A 23,421-nucleotide genomic window follows, 5' to 3' on the forward strand; every position below is an offset into this window, starting at 1 on the left:
AACAAGTATGATCCCAAAGAAGAGTTATGAGAAAATTTCCCCATCTCATTCTTTGCAAAGATAGAAGACCCACAAATGAAGTAGTATACATATTTTTAGCTTTTGTACTTGTAGTAATCAATTTTAATAATTTCCCCCCCATTCTTCATCTTTTTCTTTTTCTTTTTTTCTCTTTAAAAAATATTTGTTATATGGGATGCCTCTCTGGGAAGTGAGGTAGGGACTTATACCCAATGAAATTCCACTGATGTAAAAACAAAATATATCAACAAAACTTATTTCAAAAAATAAATTTAAAGGTATAAATGGAGAAAAGGGAACAGATACGGAAGGTGTTGTAGGTATAAAATTGATTGGTGTTAACAATTAATTAAGGATGAGGATGAAGGAAAACGAAGAACTGAGGATGACTCATAGAATGTTTGCCAACATTTAGCAAGGTTTCTAGTCATAAAGAGAGTGCTTAGTAAATGTTTAATGACTGATTAGACAGATCATGGTGCTCTAGATAGAAATAGGAAAGTCAAAGGAATATATAGGCAGGAAGAGAATGAATTACGTTTGGACATATTGGGTTTTGAGTTCTTCTGTGACATGTAGATGGAGATGTCCAGTAGGCTATTGGTCATGTGGTATTAGAGATCCAAAGGCTAGATACAGAGATAAAGGAGTCATCTTTACAGAGGTGATAGATGAAACAATGGAGCAGAGGAGATTTCCAAGAATATAAAGAGACGTGATAGCTCAGGATGGAGGCCTGAAGAGCATCCACAGAAAATATAGATGAGGTTTTTTGAGCCAGAAAGGAGATTAATAAGAAACAGGTGAACAGACAGGGAGAATTTCAGAAGATAGAAGAGTCAGTATAACCCCAAAATGACAGTGGGTTCAAGAGAATTGGTTAGCCAATAGTGTCAAATACTTCAAGAGGTTAAAAAAAAGGATAAGTACTGAGAAAGTCCTTGGATTTAGGAATTCAGAGAGCTTTGATAATATGAGTTTCTTGCTTTTAAAAGAAAATTTTATTGATAACTTCTATTTTGTACACTTTCATTTTAACATATTTCCCCTTTCTGTTCCTAATATGTCATTTTTTTTATAACTAAGAGAAAGAGAGGATGAGGGAAGGACAGAACAAAGGAAGGAAGGAAGGAGAAAGGAAGAAAGGAGGGAAGGAAGGATAAAAAGGAAAGGAAGTAAAAAGAACAGGTCAGCAAACCAAGAAATACATCAAATAGATGTGACAGTTTATGAAATATTCCATAGCCAGAGTCTTTTATCTCTGCAGAGAAGGGGGAAAATGTGTTTGAAGAAAATTCCTATTAGGTGGTGAGTTCAGATGCTAGATTGTGAGGCTTTGAGAAAATGGAGGCAAGGAGTATAGATAGCCAGAAGTTTGGCTATGAGAATGATGGAAAGAAGGGGCAATAGCTTTGAGGAAATGGTGTGGAACAGATTAGCAACTCACCTGTACATGATAATCTTAAAATGTTGTTAGGGGTGAGTGGGTGAGAGAGAACTGAGAAATTAATTGGCTTAACCATAAACACATTAATATGTGATTACTTGAACTTGGATCTTTCTGACACCAAGGTGCCAATTTGTGTTGGTGCCAAATACTGAACCTGGAGGCACCAGACTTGAGCTTCCATCCTGATTCTGCTTTTTTCTAACTATGTGACCTTATATAAATCACTTGATCTCTCTGGGCCTAAATTTCTTCAGCTGTAAAATGAGGAAGTCAAGTATCCCTTAAATTCTTTTATTTTTTAATTATTATAACTTTTTATTGACAGAGCCCTTGCCTGGATAATTTTTTTTTACAACATTATCCCTTGCACTCACTTCTGTTCCGACCTTTCCCCTCCTTCCCTTCTCTCCCTCCCCCAGATAGCAAGCAATCCTATACAAGTTAAATATGTCACGGTATATCCTAGATACAATATATGTGTGCAGAACTGAACGGTTCTCTTGTTGCACAGGAAGAATTGGATTCAGAAGGTAAAGATAACCTGGGAAGAAAAACAAAAATGCAGTTTACATTCATTTCCCAGTGTTCTTTCTTTGGGTGTAGCTGCTTCTGTCCATCCTTGATCAATTGAAACTGAGTTAGATCTTCTCTTTGTCAAAGAAATCCACTTCCATCAGAATACATCCTCATACAGTATTGTTGTTAATGTATATGATGATCTCCTGGTTCTGCTCATTTCACTTAGCATCAGTTCATGTAAGTCTTGCCAATCCTCTCTGTATTCATGTTGCTGGTCATTTCTTACAGAACACTAATATTCCATAACATTCATATACCACAGTTTACTCAACCATTCTCCAATTGATGGGCATCCATTCATTTTCCAGTTTCTAGCCACCACAAATAGGGCTGCCACAAACATTTTAGCACATATAGGTCCCTTTCCCTTCTTTAGTATCTCTTTGGGGTATAAGCCCAGTAGTAGCACTGCTGGATCAAAGGATATGCACAGTTTGATAACTTTTTGAGCATAGTTCCAAATTGCTCTCTAGAATGGCTGGATGTATTCACAATTCCACCAACAATATATCAGTGTCCCTGTTTTCCCACATCCCCTCCAACATTCTGCATTATCTTTCCCTGTCATTCTAGCCAATCTGACAGGTGTGTATTGGTATCTCAGAGTTGTCTTAATTTGCATTTCTCTGATTAATAATGACTTGGAGCATATTTTCATATGGCTAGAAATAGTTTCAATTTCTTCATCTGAGAATTGTCTGTTCATATCCTTTGGCCATTTATCAATTGGAGAATGGATTGATTTCTTATAAATCAGAGTCAATTATCTATATATTTTAGAAGTGAGGCCTTTATCAGAACCTTTGACTGTAAAAATGTTTTCCCAGTTTATTGTTTCCCTTCTAATCTTGTCTGCATTAGTTTTGTTTGTACAAAAACTTTTCAGTTTGATATAATCAAAATTTTCTATTTTGTAGTCCATAGTGATCTCTAGTTCTTCTTTGGTCATAAATTCCTTCCTCTTCCACAGGTCTGAGAAGTAAACTATCCTATGCTCTTGCAATTTATTTATAATCTCATTCTTTATGCCTAGGTCATGAACCCATTTTGACCTTATCTTGGTGCATGGTGTTAAGTATGGGTCAATGCCTAGTTTCTGCCATACTAATTTCCAATTTTCCCAGCAATTTTTGTCAAATAATGCATTCTTATCCCCAAAACTGGGGTCTTTGGGTTTGTCAAACACTAGATTACTTCCCTTAAATTCTTACCAGTTCTAAACTGATGATCTTTTTATCGCTCCCTATTTTACCCATCCTCATCCCCTGGGGTTCATGAATTTTTCCACTCAAGTCCTATTCTCATTTCTTATTTTGTGATAGAAGAAATTCTGACATCTGAAAAATAATGACAATGGGCTGCAACTTCTGGTATCTTTTCCCTCCTCTGGAATTTTCAGTTTCAAAGGTTCTTGATTGTATCTTTAAGTCAAGATTGGTTTGAAGACATCAATTCTTTCAGGTGCTTTTGAGTCAAAAAGGGAAGGAATATGCATACAGAATATTGTGTAGCATGTCAGCTGTTTTTGGCACCTTAACACATGGTTCAAAAAACCGTCCCATTCTGTGACACCATCTAGTAGCCAAGGCCTTTACTCTCCACATCTCATTTTCCTTCCAAAGTCTCAATCTTGCAGTGGCAGAACTAATTCTGATGTATGATTGCAAGGGGATATTCTTACACCATAAAAAACAATGAATATGAGGAATTCAGACAAACTCAAGAAGATTTGTTTGAACTGGCATACTGTGAAACAAGCAGGGTGAGGAAACTAACTTGGACAATAAGTACAATAACATGAGGGAAAAGAACACTAGCATGAAGCTTTTAATACTGTTTAACTGCTATGATCACTTTTTTTGGGGGGGGGGAAATTCAGGAATATCTTTATTTTTTTTATTTAATAGCCTTTTATTTACAGGTTATATGCATGGGTAACTTTACAGCATTAAAAATTGCCAAATCTCTTGTTCCAATTTTTCACCACTTACCCCCCCCACCCCCTCCCCTAGATGGCAGGATGACCAGTAGATGTTAAATATATTAAAATATAAATTAAATACACAATAAGTATACATGACCAAACCGTTATTTTGCTGTACAAAAAGAATCAGACTCTGAAATATTGTACAATTAGCTTGTGAAGGAAATGAAAAATGCAGGTGGGCATAAATATAGGGATTGGGAGTTCAATGTAATGTTTTTTAGTCATCACCCAGAGTTCTTTCTCTGGGCTTAGCTGGTTCAGTTCATTACTACTCTATTGGAAATGATTTGGTTGATCTCCTTGCTGAGGATGGCCAGGTCCATCAGAACTGGTCATCATATAGTATTGTTGTTGAAGTATATAATGATCTCCTGGTCCTGCTCATTTCACTCAACATCAGTTCGTGTAAGTCTCTCCAGGACTTTCTGAAATCATCCTGTTGGTCATTTCTTACAGAACAATAATATTCCATAACATTCATATCCCACAATTTATTCAGCCATTCTCCAACTGATGGACATCCATTCAGTTTCCAGTTTCTAGCCACTACAAAGAGGGCTGCCACAAACATTCGTGCACATACAGGTCCCTTTCCCTTCTTTATAATCTCTTTGGGATATAAGCCCAGTAGTAACACTGCTGGATCGAAGGGTATGCACAGTTTGATAACTTTTTGAGCATAGTTCCAAACTACTCTCCAGAATGGTTGGATTCGTTCACAACTCCACCAACAATGCATCAATGTCCCAGTTTTCCCGCGTCCCCTCCAACAATCATCATTATTTTTTCCTGTCATCTTAGCCAATCTGACAAGTGTGTAGTGGTATCTTAGAGTTGTCTTAATTTGCATTTCTCTGATTAATAATGATTTGGAGCATCTTTTCATATGACTAGAAATAGTTTCAATTTCTTCATCTGAGAATTGTCTGTTCATATGCTATGATCACTCTTGACCAAGATGAGATGAGTAACTATATCTCATTATTTTCCTTAGAGTGGAGAGATGCTGAGTGAAGAATGTTGCCCCAAATTCAGGTACGGCTGGTTTTATTGAATTATTTTTCTTTGTTGTATTACAGAGGAAAGATCAAGACTACAAGCAAGAAACAAATTCAGAAATGATTGAGATGTTAAAAAGGGATCTATCAAGTTAGAAAGTAAAGACAGAAATATAAAGTCTCAGCCCTTCCCAGACCAAGAGCTGAAATCACCACAGAGGGCTGTAAATGAAGAGTGGAAAGAGACTGTAGAAGCCATGTGGAACAACACCACTTCCCCCCTTCATTTCACCCATGAGGGAAGTGAGACACAGAGCAGGAAAAATGGCTTACCAAAATCATGCATATATTGAAGTGTTGGGGACAAGTCTTCTGAATGCAAATACAAAGCTCTTTCTAATCCACTGCTTTTCAGGTACCAAAGTCTTTCAGCTTGTCCAAGAATTCACAGGTCCCAAGAATGCTTTCCAAATTTCTTTTGGAGGTGAGGTCAGGTGAGAACCAAAGCATTAAAGGATAGAATGAGAACCAATGGGTGGAAATTATAGGTAGGTTAATTTCAGCTTAATTTAAGAGAATTTAATCCAAAATGAGCTGTCCAGAAACAGATAAACTTCCTCCCAAAAAAAGACAGCACCTCAGAGTAGAAAGGGCCTTCCCTAGGGATTATTTAGTCTAACCAACACCTACCTAAGACATGATTCCCCTTATAACCTCTCTGATGAAGCGTCATCCAGCTCCAAATACTTTTGGTAAGGGGAATCTACTGTCTCTCCAGGCCCCATTTGAATTTGGGTCAGCTCTACCAGTCAGGAATGTTTCTTTTCATCCAAAAAAATCTCCTCTTCATGTTGAGAAGACAATAAATGATATCCTTCTGAAAAAATTCTGCAGAACCCTGTAATTTCAGCAGCTCTCCTCTCTAGAACCAACAGAGCAAGTCCACTTCTTATGCCAATGCTTCCCATTTTTGAAGCAATCAATCCTGAGCCTTCCCTGAATCCTACCCCAATTATTCTGCTTTTTAGATCTTTAACCTCTGATCTCCTTTAACCTTTCCTTGCACATATTCCTTGACTCAGTTTCTGGTACCCCAGGCCTCCATTCCTCTTTACCTCTCAGGAAAGAATAGCTGATCTTGGTTGGATTTGGTCTTCCTTAGGTCAGTGGCAAGTTTCCAGGCAGCTGCTGCAGGGAGCATGTATCTAGTTCAAAAGATCTAATTACATCCTCTAAGAGGAGATTATCATACCTGGTGCACAACTTCAGTTGGACCAAGTTTGGTTGTTGTCAGTGTAATTTTTGCCTTGGTCACTGTCTTCAGTTTTCCTCTCAGAAAGATCTTCAAGTTTGAATTGGCCAATACTTCCACAGAAAGTTACCTCCAATCTCCAAAGAAGAACTGATTGGTGATCCAACCCCAAGTGTCCCCAGTTCTTAGTTTGGTCAGTTAAAATCTCAAGAAACAGTTATCTTATCAAACCTTAGAGTGGCCAAGAGGCCAATAGACTTATTAAAACAGACTTACCACCCTAATTGCCAGGAATTGTTAAGTCATTTTGGGGTTTTGAGGGTAGAGCATCAATGGTATCAGAGATATGGAAGGATGAAAAAGGGGCCTAAAGGGATCTAAAATAGATCCTTGAAGCTTAAATGACCCTTTATTGTAACCCCATCTCAGCTGTCAGTACAAGGCACATTCCTACCCTTTCCTAACCTCACTCATTGTGTTGTCAATGATTGGTTGTTTGGTTTTTTCATCTGTAACACGTTTGTGTCTACAACACCATCACCCAATCAAGTAGATTTTTCTCTATCCTGGATGAGCATCAGGGACTTTAGGAAGAAATTTAAACTATTCTGCTTTTAAGCAGAAGGTTTATCCCTCAATGTGCTCAATGTGTGTGTGTGTGTGTGTGTGTGTGTGTGTGTGTGTGTGTGTGTGTATGTGTGTGTGTGTGTGTGTGTGTGTGTGTGTGTGTGGTGTATGGAAAGAGTTAAATGATTTAGCTATTGAGGACCCAGGTGAGAAGCTTTAGTCATCAGTGGTTGGGCTTAAGAATGGGAGGGTTTCTGAGGACAGATTGTGTAGATGAGATGTGAGAGAAGACTCAACTTCTAAGATTTTTTTATTACTCCTCTCATTGTCTTGCTATTAATTATCAGAGACTGTGAAGAAGTTGTGTATTTGAATCATTCTCCTTGTCCCCTTGGAATAGCTAGGCGATTTAAGAGCCAGAAATCAAAGCTGGAAGATACATCACCTATGAGCTCAACAGAGGCCATGGCTGAACACTCAGGGGTCAGTGAAGAAGATGTTACAGGGTCACAAAAACTATTGTTTTCAGAACAACAGGTACCCCCAACTAGATTATTGGAAAATATGACATTGGAAGACATTTCTTGTGATCTTGGGAACATCCAAGAACCCTTGATAACCACATCAGAGCCAACTGGACCATCTTCAACAGTTGCGGCTGTTACCACTCAGTCAAGCTTGCTGCCTATGGCTAGACCATCTCCGGCAGCTTGTGAATCTGTGGAGGTGCTAGCACAGCCAGATGTGGGAAGGAGAGTAAAATGTAGCGACATATGCATGGCAGAAAGTTCTAGCTCACTTTCTAAAGTTCAGAAAGTAGAAGTAACCCCACAGACTCGGGGAGGTTTGGAATCTGTGACAAGAAACACTCATGTAACCTCAAGGCCTTCCCCAAGACCTACTGCCTCTAAGGGGGCATCCCAGAAGCCCACCGGGACAAGTCTAATAGCCAGGAAAGCCTTCCAAGGGCCCACCTGGGTAAACCCAACACCCTGGAATGCCTTGCAAGGGCCCACCTGGGTAAACCCAACACCCTGGAATGCCTTGCAAGGGCCCACCTGGGTAAACCCAACACCCTGGAATGCCTTGCAAGGGCCCACCTGGGTAAACCCAACACCCTGGAATGCCTTGCAAGGGCCCACCTGGGTAAACCCAACACCCTGGAATGCCTTGCAAGGGCCCCCCTGGGCAAAGCCAACAGCCGGGAAAGCCTTCCAAGGGCCCCCCTGGGCAAAGCCAACAGCCCGCGAGGCTCCCCAAGGGCCCCCCTGGGCAAAGCCAACAGCCCGCGAGGCTCCCCAAGGGCCCACCTGGGCAAAGCCAACAGCCCGCGAGGCTCCCCAAGGGCCCACCTGGGCAAAGCCAACAGACCGGGGCTCCCCAGGGCCCCCTGGGCAAAGCCAACAGACCGCTGGTCCCCAAGGGCCCACCTGGGTAAACCCAACACCCTGGAATGCCTTGCAAGGGCCCACCTGGGTAAACCCAACACCCTGGAATGCCTTGCAAGGGCCCACCTGGGTAAACCCAACACCCTGGAATGCCTTGCAAGGGCCCACCTGGGTAAACCCAACACCCTGGAATGCCTTGCAAGGGCCCACCTGGGTAAACCCAACACCCTGGAATGCCTTGCAAGGGCCCACCTGGGTAAACCCAACACCCTGGAATGCCTTGCAAGGGCCCACCTGGGTAAACCCAACACCCTGGAATGCCTTGCAAGGGCCCACCTGGGTAAACCCAACACCCTGGAATGCCTTGCAAGGGCCCACCTGGGTAAACCCAACACCCTGGAATGCCTTGCAAGGGCCCCCCTGGGCAAAGCCAACAGCCGGGAAAGCCTTCCCAAGGGCCCCCCTGGGCAAAGCCAACAGCCCGCGGGGCTCCCCAAGGGCCCACCTGGGCAAAGCCAACAGACCGCGAGGCTCCCCAAGGGCCCACCTGGGCAAAGCCAACAGACCGCGAGGCTCCCCAAGGGCCCACCTGGGCAAAGCCAACAGACCGCGAGGCTCCCCAAGGGCCCACCTGGGCAAAGCCAACAGACCGCGAGGCTCCCCAAGGGCCCACCTGGGTAAATCCAATAGATTGGAAGGCTTCTGAGGATCCCATTTTGGTAAACGCAGCAATCTGCGGGATCTCTCAAGGGCCCATTAAGGCAGACGGGAATGTTTCAACATGTCCCAGAGAGGGGACTGGAGTTTTTCTTAGAGAAGAAGAGCACAGGTTCCGCCAAAAGGTACCTCAAACTGCAGTGACTAAGTCTCCATTGTATTGTCAAATCAGATTTCCCATGAGAAAAGGGTCTTTAGTGACCATTTTTTCACTAACAGAATCAGGACTTTTTAAGACAGGGGAAGACCTATGTGTGTGTGAAAAATTCCTGATGGGGACATGCCAGAATGACTCATCCTGCCTCTGCTATCACACCTTGTTACCCTTCCACTGGCAATTTCATCATAAGTATGATAACTGTTGGTACAGTGTTCCCATTGGAACCCAAATGCACTTGGAGATGATTTATGCTAATCCCAATTATAAAGCTGCAAAAATTGTGTAAGTATGGTTTAAAGGATCCTTTCTCTAATAAGGTAAATGATTGTGAAACTGAAGACTGGGTGGGAATCTTGGCCAGGGAATAGTTTAGATGTTTGACCAACGATTTATGGAGGAGTCAGCAATGCAATATTGTGGCATGTAAGCTCTGTCTTCAGAGTCAGGCACCTGGACTATGGTCCCCTTTTATTTTTACATTGTTTTTGAAGATATTCCTTCCTTCTTCACTGAGTATTGTTTTTCATTTAATTCTAGCTACATTGATTTTGTTAATGCAAAAGAGGTTCCATTTTATGTAACCAAAATCATTCTTTTAATCTTCCGTGATCATTTCTGTCTCTTGTTAATTCTTTGATCTAGTTGTCATGGTTGTGAAATAAACTTTTTAGCTCTAATAATCTATAAGCTCAGGGAAAAGAGAGACCATGTTGGATTGGAAGAGGGGGGTGACTTAGGCTTGGGTCAAGTTAAAGGCTAGCTAGGAATTAAAAAAAAAAAAAAAAAGAGAACCTTGGGTAGGGAGCACAGCAAAGGCATGGAGCTAAAATTAAGGGTTTGTTGTGTTGTATTTTTTTTTCCCATTGACAGTGTCTAAACCAGTCTGACCTAAAGTAAAGAATTGGGCATGGTAAAAAAGAGATAATATTTTATTTTGTAGGTTATAGGGAGCCAAAGAATAGTGGAATAATAATGGTGGTGCTTTATCAAGATTAAATGGGTAGTGTAGAAGATAGATGGGGGGAGAGGGTGACCAAGCTATTCCCATGGTCCAAATGTAAGAAGATCCTCAACCGATGGAACCTCTAGAATGGTAATAGCCACAAATAAGTTTCAGGGAATCAAATAACAAAAATGGGGGGGAGGAGAGGGAGATGTCAAAGATACCAATGATGTTTTGAGTCCATGTAGTTAGAAGAATGGTAAACAAAAATAGGGAAATAGAGAGAAGCAGGATTTGTTTGGGGATGGTGGTTTATGAGAGGAGAATAAAGAGAGAGAGGGAGATTAGTTGAATCTAAGACATACAAAGAACAGTTTGAAGTAATGCTGGGTGTGCAAGTAAAGATATCTTGCAAGCAATTGGGCCTGGCATTTAGGAGAGACCACTGAAGGAAAGATGTAGGTCTCCCTATAATCAAAGCCATAGGAATAATTGTGATTCCCCAACTTGGATCATTGAGAAGAATGAGCTCAGGACTAAATCTTAAGAGGGAGTAGGAGAAGAGGAAGCTTTTCAAGGGAACTTGGGGAAGAGGAGGAAGAGTAAGTAGTGGTTGACTATAGCAAGAAAGAGACCACATTATCCTGAAATCCAAAAGATGAGAGGGTAAATGAGGGGAAAGGAGAATGACCTACTATAAAAAGAAATGAGAATTAAGGGGGGGAAAAACTTTTGGATCTGGGGGCATACAAATTTTTGTAATTTGTATTTGAGTGTTCCCTAAAGAAGGAAAAATGATTTATTGAAGTAATGAACCTCTGAAAAATACACTGAAATGTCCTTCCTTGAAGAAAAGACATACTGCTCCTGTACATTTGCTCTGAGGTACAATTTTGTTTTGTTTGGGGTGGGGGGAATCTGGAGGGCTTGAAATTTTATGACTTATTCTGCCTTGTTCTCATAATCCTCTCCCTTTGATTTTTCTTAACGCAAAAACTGTTTCATTTTGTGTAATCAAAATCATTCTTTTAATTTTCTATGATCATTAATGTCCCTTACTAATTCTTCCCTTAACCATAACTGTGGGAGGAAAAAAAAACCTTTTCTCCTTTTCCTTTATTACTGTTTTTTCTTTTGTTTTGCTTTATGATGTAACTTTCTATATTAAGGTAATATATTCTTTAGGGAGTTATTGTAGTATGTGATGTGAAATATTGCCCAAAATTTGGTTTCTACCAGGCTACCGTTAGAGTTTTTCTAGTAGTTTTTATCAAATAGAGAGTCCTTTCTCTCTTGTACTTGGGGTCTTTGGGTTTGTCAAACACTAGATTATTTTGGTTGCATCTGAGTCTCGTTTATCTGGTATGTTCTCTTGATCAGCTTTTCTACTTTTTAACTAAATCACCATATAATTTTGGTGATTATTGCCTCGTTGTATAATTTGAGATCTGATAGTTTTTTCCCTTTTCTTTTTTTATTCATTTCCCTTGAGAGGTTTGAATTTTTATTTCTCTAGTTGAATTTTGTTCTTATATTGTCTAGTTCTACAAAGCAAACCCTTGGAAAGGTCATTGCATGACACTAATTCTGTAAATTAGCTTAGATAATATAATTTTGTCTTATGTTGTCATGACTCAATCACAGTTATTATCTTCCTAATTATTTCAGCCTGTCTAGTTCTATAAAGAACAAGTTGTATTTGTATTGACCCTGAGCATATCTTGATTAATTATAAGATATTCAATATATTTGGTAGTTATTTAGAAATAATTTTTGTCTCTTCCTTCTGTTAATAATGTATAGAAAAGTTGATTATATTTGAGTTCATTTTCTATCCTGCTATTTTACTGAAATCATTTCAAATAATTTTCTTCAAAATTCTTAAAGTATTCTCTAAATAAACCATGTATTTGAAAATAGAAATAATTTCATCTCTTTGTACAGGCATTTTTATGACTTACTGTTGGAGCTAACATTTCTAGATCTATGTTAAGTAAGAGGAGTGACAATGGATAATCTTGCTTTGTCCTCTTAATCTTATGTTTCTATATTACAAATGCTCTTTATTTTGGATAGTAAGTTTCTTGCATTGTAGATAGGGTCTAGTTATTCTATGCTTCATAGTATGTTTAAATGAATGTTGTATTTTATCAAAAGGTTTTTATGCTTCTGTTGCTCTAATCATGAGTTTAAACTTGTCATTACTATTATAATCTTCCTAAAGTTAAAGTATCTCTGCATTTGTGGTATCAATCTAATATGGTCCTAGGGAATAATCTTTTAATATATTAGTACAGCCTCTCTTGCTATAAAATATACTTGACTTTGTTCAAGTAATTCTAAATTTTGGGATCGATTCACAATTCCGTTAAAAATGTATTGGTGTTCAAATATTTAAAAAAAAAAAAAAAGACCCAACTCCTCTATTTGACCATTTCTGAGGAGGTAGAATTGATTTTTTTGCATTTTAATTCATCAATTAATGAATTAAAAGAATGGCTCTGGAATCAGGAGGACCTAAATTCAAATGTGGCCTCAAACACTAGCTATGTGACCCTAAGCAAGTCACCTAAATCTGATTGTCTCCCTCCCCCCCCCCCCCCCCCCCCCCAAAAAAAAAAAAAACTTATTAAGAGTTGTTATTTACATTGTTCTTGGAGATAGAGCTAAGATGGTGCAGTAACAGGAAGTAATATAGTGAGTTCTTTGTCCCCCTTTTCCCCAACTCCAAACAAATCTAAAAAACGTATCACATCAAATTCTGATGGTAAAGTCCACAAAAAAAGTGACAAGGAGTAATTTTTCCAGCCTGGGTGGCAGAAGGAACTAGACTGAAAGGTCTGCAGACATTAGGCAGAGAGTACCCAGAAGCTCATGGTTACCTAAAGCATTGGAGAAACCAAAGAAACACTATGAAACAGGGCAAAAGAGGGTCCCAGACCCAGATGAGGGCATTGAGTTCAGGGGTCAAGAACAGGTGCCAGCTGGCATGTCGCCTATTATTCAGTTCTGGGTCACAGAACCATAGTAGATTAAAACAACCAAATCTGGGTCCTTGGTCCTAAATTCGCACTAACAAAGAAAATAGGTTAAAATAGGATTCTACCACTAAAAGCTAACAAAGATGCTCAAGAAACAAACTGTATGAAGTAATAAGAAAAGTTAATTTTCTTCTATGTTTTTAAATTCTATTTTATCTCCCCCCACTTTTTTTTTTTTGGCCTGAGGCAATTGGGGGTTAAGTGACTTGCCCAGGGTCACATAGCTAGGAAGTGTCAAGTGTCTGAGGCTCAGTCCTCCTGCCTTCAGGGCTGGTGTTCTATCCACTGCCCTAGCTAGTTGCCCCCTATCTCCTATTAAAAAAAAAAAAAAAAAAAAAAAAAAAAAAGTTTGATCTGGAAAATATAATGAGAAAAAAATTAAGAATTATTGTTCTGCCTGAAAATCATGACCCCCCCCAAAAAAAAAGAAATTTTAAAAAGATAACTATCCCAAACTCTTAGAACCAGAAATTAAAATCAAAATAGAATCTACAAGTCATTTCCTGAAAGCCCCAAATGAAAACACTTAGGAATAAGAATCAAAAGATTCAAGATTTAGAGTAGAATGAACCACCACAGTAAAGTCTAATTAAAAAAAAAAAACCTTTCATTTCATAGATAAGGTAACTGAAGAATTGAAGAAAAGTCAAAAGAATTTGCTCAGACAAAGCCAACTGCTTCCTGAAATTTAGTAGATAGTATTCCTTCTTATTTGATACATGTTTAACAAGATCTTTTTTTCATGTTGTCAGAGAATCCTATACCAGCAACAAGGAGAGCCTATCCAAAGTCTCCCCAAGAATTATCTAATCCATATTTATTTCTTGGAATACCATACTCTTCCATTTCTTATTTTGTAGATTCTAAACAGGGCATCTAGGTGGCACAGTGGATAGAGCCTGGAATTGGGAAGATTTCTTTCCCTGAATTAAAATCTGAGTTCAGATATTTCCCAACTGTGCGACCTTGGGCAAGTCATTTAATCTTTTGTCTCAGTTTCCTCATCTATAAAATAAACTAGAGAAGGAAATGGCAAACCACTCCAGGATCTTTATCAAGAAAATCCCAAAATGGGGTCACAGAGAGCCAGATACAACTGAACAATGATCACAAAGATTATAAATAATGATTGAGGTTGAATGATGGGAAAGGATGATTTCCAAAGGGTAGGGTGGCAAGAGAAGGTTCCATTTTAGGGAACTGTTTACATGTAGAATTCATTTTCTTTCCCAGATATCTTGGTAAAATCTTCTACTTGGACATGAATTTAAGGATATTCCAGTCATCCTCTCATTCCTGTTTTGATTATGTGCGGAGGATCTGCTGTAAAAGTGACAGCCCACTTGCCCCACCTTCTGAAGTTTATTACCATAGTAACTACAAGTGGATTCCCTATGACCAGGTAAAGGAAATCAAAATTCTGATTGGGGCAGAGGAATGCATCCTGGGAAAAATAGGAATTCTCAGTAGAATTATGCTGCTCCATAGGATAATTAAGCATTTCTTCACAATATGGGTTTGATCTGCTAAGTAAATAAAAAGCGTAGGCTTGCCTTAAATGGCTAGAACTATCAGGTGACTTATCCAGGCATAATTGATGAAATATTTTCTCCTGGGTCTGAGAGAATATTGCTGAAATATTCATATGCAAAGCATTAAAGGAGAGGCTAGGCTAAACTAATTAGCTAGGTAGAATATCAAAATAAGAAATTCAGTTAATGGACATTTAGCACTTCTACTGTGTCTTCTGTTAATGTTTCATCATTATTAGAATGCAACTCCTTGTTGGAACCTGAAGCAGGCTCCAGGTTTGGTGTTCTAGTTTACTGCATCACCTCACTACCCTTGGACCTAAGACTCTTAAAATTAATTTTTAAAATATGTTTTTATCTCTATCCTCATTTCTAAAGACATCTAGCTCTCTACTCAAAGCCCAGTGAACTATATCTTAATTTTATTTATTTATTTTTGCTGAGGCAGTTGGGGTCAAGTGACTTGCCCAGGGTCGCATAGCTAGGAAGTACTAAGTGTCTGAGGTCAGATTTGAACTTGGGTCCTCCCAACTTCAGGGCCAGTGCTCTATCCACTGTGCCGTCTAGTTGTCCCCCAAAAATTTTTTAAGAAAAAAGGGGAGGAAAAATTGAGCAAACTAAAAAGTGAAACAGGAGGATCAACCACTGAAGCATTATGGCATAACTAGCACTGTTAATAGCTGTACAAGATGCAGAAGAACATGGGTCCTCAGTCATCAGGTTTTATCAAGATGCCTGGGAAAGAAAATGAAATCTACATGTAAATAGTTCCCCAAAATGTAACCTTCTCTCACCACCCTACCCTTTGGAAATCTCATCCCTTCCCATCATTCAAGTTCAGTCATTGTTTAGAAGCTTTGTGATAGTTGTCCAGTCACTCAAACTGAAAAGTCATGACCCTTTTGGGGGTTTTCTTGGCAATGATACTAGAAGGGTTTGCCTTTTTTTTTTCTCATTACAGATGAAGAAACTGAAACAAATATGGTTAAATGATTTGTCCAGAATTATGCACCAGTGTCTGAGGCCAGATTTGAACTTGGGAAGACTTTCCAACTCTATCCCTAGCATTCTATCCCTTAGCCCATCTAGCTGTCCCTCAAACAAGACAAAAAATATCAATGCAATATGTGACTAAATCTCTAAATTAGGTGCTACATGAACTTGGAGATAGGACAAGTCACTGGTTAGAATGGGCAGTGAAGAAGGTAATGAAGGAACTAGATACCAAAAGAAGGGTAGATTTTTAATGGGAGATGGAGACTATAGATGAGGAAGTTAACTCAGACTCGGAAATATGGACAGAAGATCATCTATGATTGTTTTCCTACAAGAACCTCTTTAAGCAAAATTGCAAAGGACCAGACCATAGAGAGCTTTAAATGTCAGACTAAAGAATTTGGCTTTTGTCCCATTGACCATGGGATTCCTCTGAAGGTATGGATAAAATTTCTGGGTTGCTAGGGCAGAAGGGAGAATGAAGAATTCAGAGTACTAGATTGAGTCTAAAGACTGTAAGACCCAGCTCTGTCTGATTACTGTGTGTGACCTGGTCTGGTTCCTTTAATTTTTTTTTTTTTTTTTTTTTTTTTTTGAAGCCTCTGTTTCTTTCTTTATAAAAGGTGAGGGTTAACTCCAAGTTACAATTCTAACATCTGATGGTTTTGAATGGATGGGAGATAGTACTAACGCAGAGAGAAAGTGAGGTGTATGATGGAGCGAGAACATATAAAGCAAGTAATGAGGAATTCACAAAGAGGGAACGGAACTAAGAAAACTTAAGCAGAGAAAGGAATCGGGAAAGGTGGGACCCAGCCCTGACATGCAGTGACCTCTTTTTTTTTTTTTTTTTTTTTTAAACAGTTCTTATTCATGTCAGGCAGAGAGAAGTCAGAATGTTTTCTAAAGGGGAAATTGGGGAGTTAGAGAACAGGACTACTCAGATTGAACTCTGGGGCTTTTTTGGGTGCCAATTTAGAACGCGTTACTTGAAAGTTCAGTGTTAACCCAATATTTCTCCATTTCTTCTCCAGGAAAATGAGAATCCATCTAGCAATCTGCAGACCCCGAATGGGACAAAAAGAAAATTGACAGCTACCCAGCTAAAGGAAATGTATATAGTAAAAATTAGTCGGCCTAAATACGTTCCTCTTTACCAATATGTGAATAACCTCAGGTGAGGAGTTCTGGCTTTGGACATTTTATTTTGGAATGGTATTGGGATCATTCGACTTTAACTAAGACTTACTGATGAGAGGTTGAAGGGACCTTAGAGATCACAAAATCTAATTGCCTATATGTTATTCATATATTCATATATATACATGTACCTACATGTACGCACAATCCCAACCCATGTTGTATATAAAATTCTCCCCAATTAAGATTAAAAACCAATCTGTCCTGCCTCAGTTTCTCTGGCACTACCACGCACACACACACACACATCTATCTATATATACACACACATACATATACATATATGTATATATGTGAGTTGACTGTCCAATTTTAAAGAAATGTAAATTGTCCTTTCAGTTCTACTTGGTTTTTAGCCTCCAGAATAACTAGATAGTCTCCAACCTCCAGGGCCTCATTGAGAGGGGGGAAGAGACTTTGTGTGGCTTTTCTATTCTGTTCCATAAACATTGATACACTGGGTACTGAAGTTCAGAGACAAAAAGCAAACAATCTTTGCTCTCCTTTATATTTTGCTAGGATAAAGGACAGTATTAGAAGAGGGGATTTATGTAAGATATAGGCAAATAATCATAATCTGCTATTGGACATCTCCTGGCATTCTCTGGGCCTCTATTCCCTTTCTGTAAACTGAGAGGAGGGTCATTTAGGTGGTGCAGTAAATTCAGTGCAGGGCCTGGAGTCAGGAAGACTCATCTTTCTAAGTTAAAATGCGGCTTCAAATATTTACTAGTTGGATGGGTAACCCTGGGCAAATCACTTGATTTCTGCCTACTTCAGTTTCCTCATCTACAAAATGGGCTGGAAAGGAAAGGGCAAACTATTCTAATGTCTTTGCCAAGAAAACCCCAAATGAAGTTGTAAAGGATTGGACATGAAAGGACCAAATAACAACAAATTAAGGAAATTGGACTCAACTTACATGATTTCTTCCAGCTCTACATATATTTTGACTTTTGCTCACATCTCTAGAGAAACACGCCTTTCCTTTTCTCTTGATAGAGGGAGGCTAACTGTGAAGAGAACAGGACTTTCTTTGACTATCCCTGGTTCTAAATGTGACTAGACCATCTTTTTCACTTGTCAATTTTTTTGAATTAACACCTTTCACTCTACTTCTTCATAACTGAGCTACTCACACCATAAATGCTTCTTCATTGCCCTCATTATCAATTCAGAGATCACTTCAGAGATTATTAACAGAGAAAATATTGTTAAATATTTATCAACCATTCAGTGGAAATAAGCTTTCATTTCCTGGAAAATGTTGGAAATCTTTTTAAAAATTTGTAATATTCCTAAGGTTATCCAAGTTAAATCCTACTCAGTTCTGATCCCAACCCATTGTTCATTTTGGCGTCTATTCAACATATGTCACATGTATATGACATATGTATATGCATATGGCACACAGTATAATATTGGTGTGTGGTTTCCATATCTAAAACATGTTTTATATATATATATACACACACATGTAGACATGAACACAGGAGAATGCATTTATCTGAAGACTATTGGCTTTCTTCATGAAATAAATTTTACTTTTGTATAACTAGATTATTTAAGAAGGGAGAGAGTATTAACATTTGGATTAGGGATCAAATAAGACTTCTAGAACAAGATAGAATCTGAATTGGGTTTTAAAAAATTAGAGATTCTAGCTTGGGGTAGCTGGGTAGATCAATGGATAGAATTGAAATTGGGAGTCAGGAAAAGCTAAGGTCAAATTTCATCTCAGATACTTATTGTGTGACTGTAAGCAAATCACACTGAACCTCAGTCTGTCTGTTTCTTCATATGTGAAATGGGGATCATGATCACACCTACTTGACAGGACTGTTATAGGGAGCAAATGATCAAAAATTAATTTATATAAAAAACTTAATGATATTTGCAAACTTTATAGTGATATATAACTAACATCACCATCATAATCATTCTAAGAAGTGAAGATCAGGAGGATGTACAACTTAGGCATGGGGTACAGAAACTGGCATATTGACTTCCTAAAACAGCTGGTGGATCAATTTGGTACCAATGTAGAATGTATAAAATGGAATAATAGAAATAACTCTGGAAAGGGGAAAGGAGACAAATTTATAAAGTCCTTACTAGGAAAGGAGGTGGGGAGCTACACTGCCAGTAGGTAATAGGTTAAAAGCCAGATTGTAGAGTTTATATCTTTCCTTAGGGCAAAAGACTCAAGTCTTTTTGAGGAGAGTGACATGATCTGCCCTATAATCTTAACAATGTGTGTGTGTGGTGGTGGTGGGAACCCTAGGAAGATCTTCCAATCGCTGACCATTAATTCTGTCCTTCTAATATCTTCTACTCTAATATTGAACACACTTTCTCAGTCTGTTTTCTTTCTTTTTTTTTTTTTGATAGTTTTTTTTTTTTAATTATCAAAATACATGAAAAGGTAGTTTTCAACATTCATCCTGTGTTCCAAGCTTTTCTCCCTCCCTTTCTTCCACCCCCACTTCCCTACTCTATATTTTCTTTTAAGCTCTTGCTCTGATTTTATTAAAAAATTCTTCTAGATTTCTTCTAAACTTCTCACCTGCTACATTTATCAGAGGATCTAGGCTTACTTTCTCTCTCTCTCTGGATATATTAACATTATTTGCCCACATATCTACCACTCCTTTTCCCAATTGCCCAATTACTTTAACTCAATTACCTCTCGGCCAAATGAATATTTATAAGTAGGCAGCTAGGTATTGTAGTGCATAGTGAGCTGGAGCTGATGATGGGTTAGAGTTCAAATCCTAGCTCAAAGTAGTATCCTATAGTCTTTCAATCTCAGTTACTCCAGGATCAAATATTTTAGAACAGAAAATGTGCTTGGAAAGCTTCTACAATCCTATTCCCAGTCTCCCAGTTTCATAGATAAGGAAACGGGTGCTGTGAAATGAATTGCTCAAGATCATATGGGTAAGTTAATGGCAAAACTAGAAATCAAATAAGTGTCTAAGAAAAAAAAAAAAAGCACAGTTCCTGGTGTTTGTTTGTTTTAGATTTTTTTTTTTTTTTGGAAGGGTTTCTACTTTCACATATATATGTATACTTATGTGTCTGTCAGATAGGAAGGGAAATATTAGAGTATTATAGTGAGACTTGGAACTAGACAGACCTGGCTGTGTATCCTGCCCCTAAAACTCACTAGCTATGCAACTAGAAACATTTCAGCTCCCCCAAATCCCTGACCCTCACTTCATTTTTCTAACTTATGAAAGGGGGATCACAAGAACGGCAGTTACTACTTTTCACAGTTGCAATAATGTTCAGATGAGTGAGGTATAGACCTTTCAAACCTGAAAAAACTAGAAAAGTTCTAATGTTCTTATTCCTCAAGAAGGTTTTTATATTTAGACATATATTTCGGGGAAAAGGGTAAAGAGTCTCCCATCTGCAGTGAAAAGCAGAAGAATGACTCATGTAATGCCTTTCTTTCCTGTGGTCTTTTCATAATCATATAGGACTCTGTCTCCCTCTCCCATGTCATTGAACATTTCCCGTCTTTCTTAGCTATTTCTTTTGCTTCCCAGGATATGGCATTCTGAAAAACTAAACCTGTCATTGTGGGGAGAAGAGGCAACAGACATCTATATAGGGGAGCATCCCTACAAAAGTAAAGTGACAACAATGGCAAAGAAAGATTTTTTCACAGTGGTGGAAATGGCACCTTCAGAGCCTGCATATCAACACTGTTGTCAGCTCTTCCACACCTCCATCCCCCCTGAGCAGGCCGTGGTGTTAAGAATCTACAGACTCTACAACCCTTACTTCTGGAAGCTATACCTAAGGTGTGTTCAAGGTGGGAGGTAATGAATGGGGCAGAGAAGGTACCAGGCCCATGATAGATGAAGGTACAGGGAATAAGGACTCCTTTTATATAGAGGTTAGATTGTTACCTTGGGTGCTTTCCCATAATTAGATGGTATGCACTGAAGGAATAGGTATTGTTGGCTTTTGGAAAAGACAAGTGATATTGGAAGTTGTGTGTGTGTGTGTGTGTGTATACAGACACATATAAATGAAGTTATTCCTTCCACATCATGGGGGTTAGGGGAATAGAGCATTTAGGGTTAGATTTAGATACTTCAATCTGGAAAATCCACATAACGTTTTTTGGCCCTCCTTTCATACTAGAGAAGAAATCTGATTTTTTTTTTCTTTTATTGGGTGTTTACAGATCTTATTGTAAAATTTGGGTGAAGTATTTGGTCATAGGATATTATACAATACTATACATATATTTTGTGCATTTGAGTTTCTAAATTTTTTCTGTGTTATCTGCTGGCCTTTGAATAGATAATATTCTGCAAAACTCCTCCAAAATTCCCATTTAATTTCTTATGTCAACTGCTGATGTATTGAAACTGGTATGGGGAAAATCACAATATAGAAGAGATAACTGTACTTGTTGTAGTTGGATATATTACCAAAGAGTAAATGATAAGCTGAGGAAAAAGTCATGGTGGAAATAGTTTGTAGAGAATTGGGCTGAAATGAAAAGAATACATTTAAACAAAATCTTCCATTCCTTTATCCCCCACAGAGAGAAGAAGAGGCTAAAAAGGCTCCAAATTCCTAGTCCTCTAGAATACCATCTTTTTTGTCAAGCTCCCATTAGCTTGGAGGAACTGACAAAGTATGGCCTGTGCCCTAAAAGAGCAAGTATGGAAGGCCTCTTGGGCTGTGGACTCTATTTCTCCCTTTCTGCTAATATTTTAACTTCCAAAAAAACTGTTAATTCTGGATATATGACAGTGTTGGCCAAAGTGCTAATTGGAGAAAAGACCCTTGGTAATTCTTTATTTAATTCTCCACCCTGTAAGGAAAATGGCTATGAGTATGACGCTTGTGTGAATGATATGAACACGCCTACCCTTTTTACTGTGTTCCGAAGAGAGCTTACCTATCCCTACTTCATTATATTTTACAAATGTGTTGAAGATCCAGTTCACTTGGTCTACTGACTTGGAAAGTAAGGGAATTAGGGGGGAATGAAGAGTTGGGCCCCCTGTTTTAACCTGCTTGGGCTTCATGCCTCGTGTTCAGTTTTTTGCTACTTTGGGGGTTATTCTATCAAGCCTTCCATTCTCCATACAATCTTGCATTTGTTATGCTCAGTTCTGTCTTCCCCCCCCCCCCCATCTCCCTTCCCCTTCCTGTCTCCTCCATTGATTCTGATCTATGCTAATCCCTAACCAGGGTCCAAGTAAAAGGCAGCTGGAAGTGAAGGGTCCTCCCCCCAGTGTTACTGTGGTCTATGATTTTATGTAATTTGCCAACTTTGATTATTTTAACATTTAAATAAATATTTTTGATCCTTAAAATTAATTAAAATCACTTTTTAAAAAAATGAACTGACTTCTTATATTCTGAGTTGCCGAAGGGGAGAAGACTGTCTTTAGCTCCTTGACGATCCTAACCCAGCTCTACAATGAACTGATTTGAGAGATGTCCAAATTTATTCTTCCCAGGCTCCAAACTTGCTTGTGGGAAATTCTGCCAGGCTTTCTGTCATTATTGAACTGCTCCTTGAAAAAAATACAGCAGATGCTGTCAAAATGGTCATGTACACAATTCAGTGGAAACCTGTACTTGTGTCTGGCACAGTGATAGGCAGAACTGTCTGCCCACACCTCAGGATGCTAGTTGTCACACCAGAAAGATAGAGGGGGGGGTTCACTCACTTGACGATCTTGAATGCCTCTTAAAGTCTTCCAGTCTCTACAGGAATAATCTTCCAGATTGACCTGTTCATATGACAGTTCCATCAACGAATCTTTAGAGTAGTGCTGTCTTATCTGATAAGAGCTGCTTAGCTTTTTTAAAGGTAGCTATATGGCACAGTAAAGAAGAGAATGCTGGGCTCTTAGGAAGACCCGGGGTAAAACATGATCTCTGAGACTTAATAAGTGAATGTCTACTGTCTTTCTTAGTTTCTTCAATTCTAAAGTGGGTAGTGATAGCATCTAGCCCCCAGGGTGCTTGTAAGGATCAAATAAGATTTTTTTTTTTACAATAACTAAATAATTGTCTGCCATACTACCTATTCTACCTTCACTTCTCTTCCCTTCCCTGTCCTTTCCTTCCCTTGCTTTCCCTAACCCCCTTCTCTCCTCTTCTCACCCAGTTGGATGGGGACTGGACCAAACCAGTGAATGAGTTTGGTCAAAGCAAAGAAATAAATTGTTTCCTCAAACATGGAGTAGTTTCATTTGGTTTCAGTGGAGGGAGTTCCCAAAGAGCTGAAACCATGGATCTTTGAAGTAATAATAATATAGTTGACAGTGGTTTAGCACCTCAAGTAAGTTTGCCAATAACCCTTGGGTTGTTATAGTAGAATAGCGTTTTTCCTATTTGAACGCTATTGCCAATTTGACAGATGAGGAAATACAGGTTTCGAGAGGTAAAGTGACTTATCCAACAGTATAGACTAATGGGAGGTATGAACAGTTTTCAGATCCAAGATTTTCTGAGTCCAAATCTAATAAGTCTTCTCTCCCACAGAAACTTGATTTAGAAAGTTTAAGTCAGAAGGGGATATTGTAAATGTGCATGAGTAAAGTAGG

General features: G+C 38.7%; 1 protein-coding gene across 1 annotated transcript; it reads left to right on the forward strand.

The window, feature by feature from the left end:
• Nucleotides 1-8,284: 8,284 nt before the first annotated feature.
• On the forward strand, nt 8,285-21,819 carry LOC116419516. The gene is made up of 6 exons (XM_031940180.1): nt 8,285-9,401; nt 14,337-14,505; nt 16,666-16,762; nt 18,782-18,865; nt 20,585-20,643; nt 21,679-21,819. Exons 1-6 carry the CDS (start codon nt 8,644-8,646, stop codon nt 21,817-21,819), a joined length of 1,308 nt encoding a protein of 435 aa, XP_031796040.1. The 5' UTR covers nt 8,285-8,643.
• The last annotated feature ends 1,602 nt before the right edge of the window (nt 21,820-23,421 follow it).

Source organism: Sarcophilus harrisii, chromosome 5, assembly GCF_902635505.1.
Source record: "Sarcophilus harrisii chromosome 5, mSarHar1.11, whole genome shotgun sequence".
Lineage (NCBI taxonomy): Eukaryota > Metazoa > Chordata > Mammalia > Dasyuromorphia > Dasyuridae > Sarcophilus > Sarcophilus harrisii.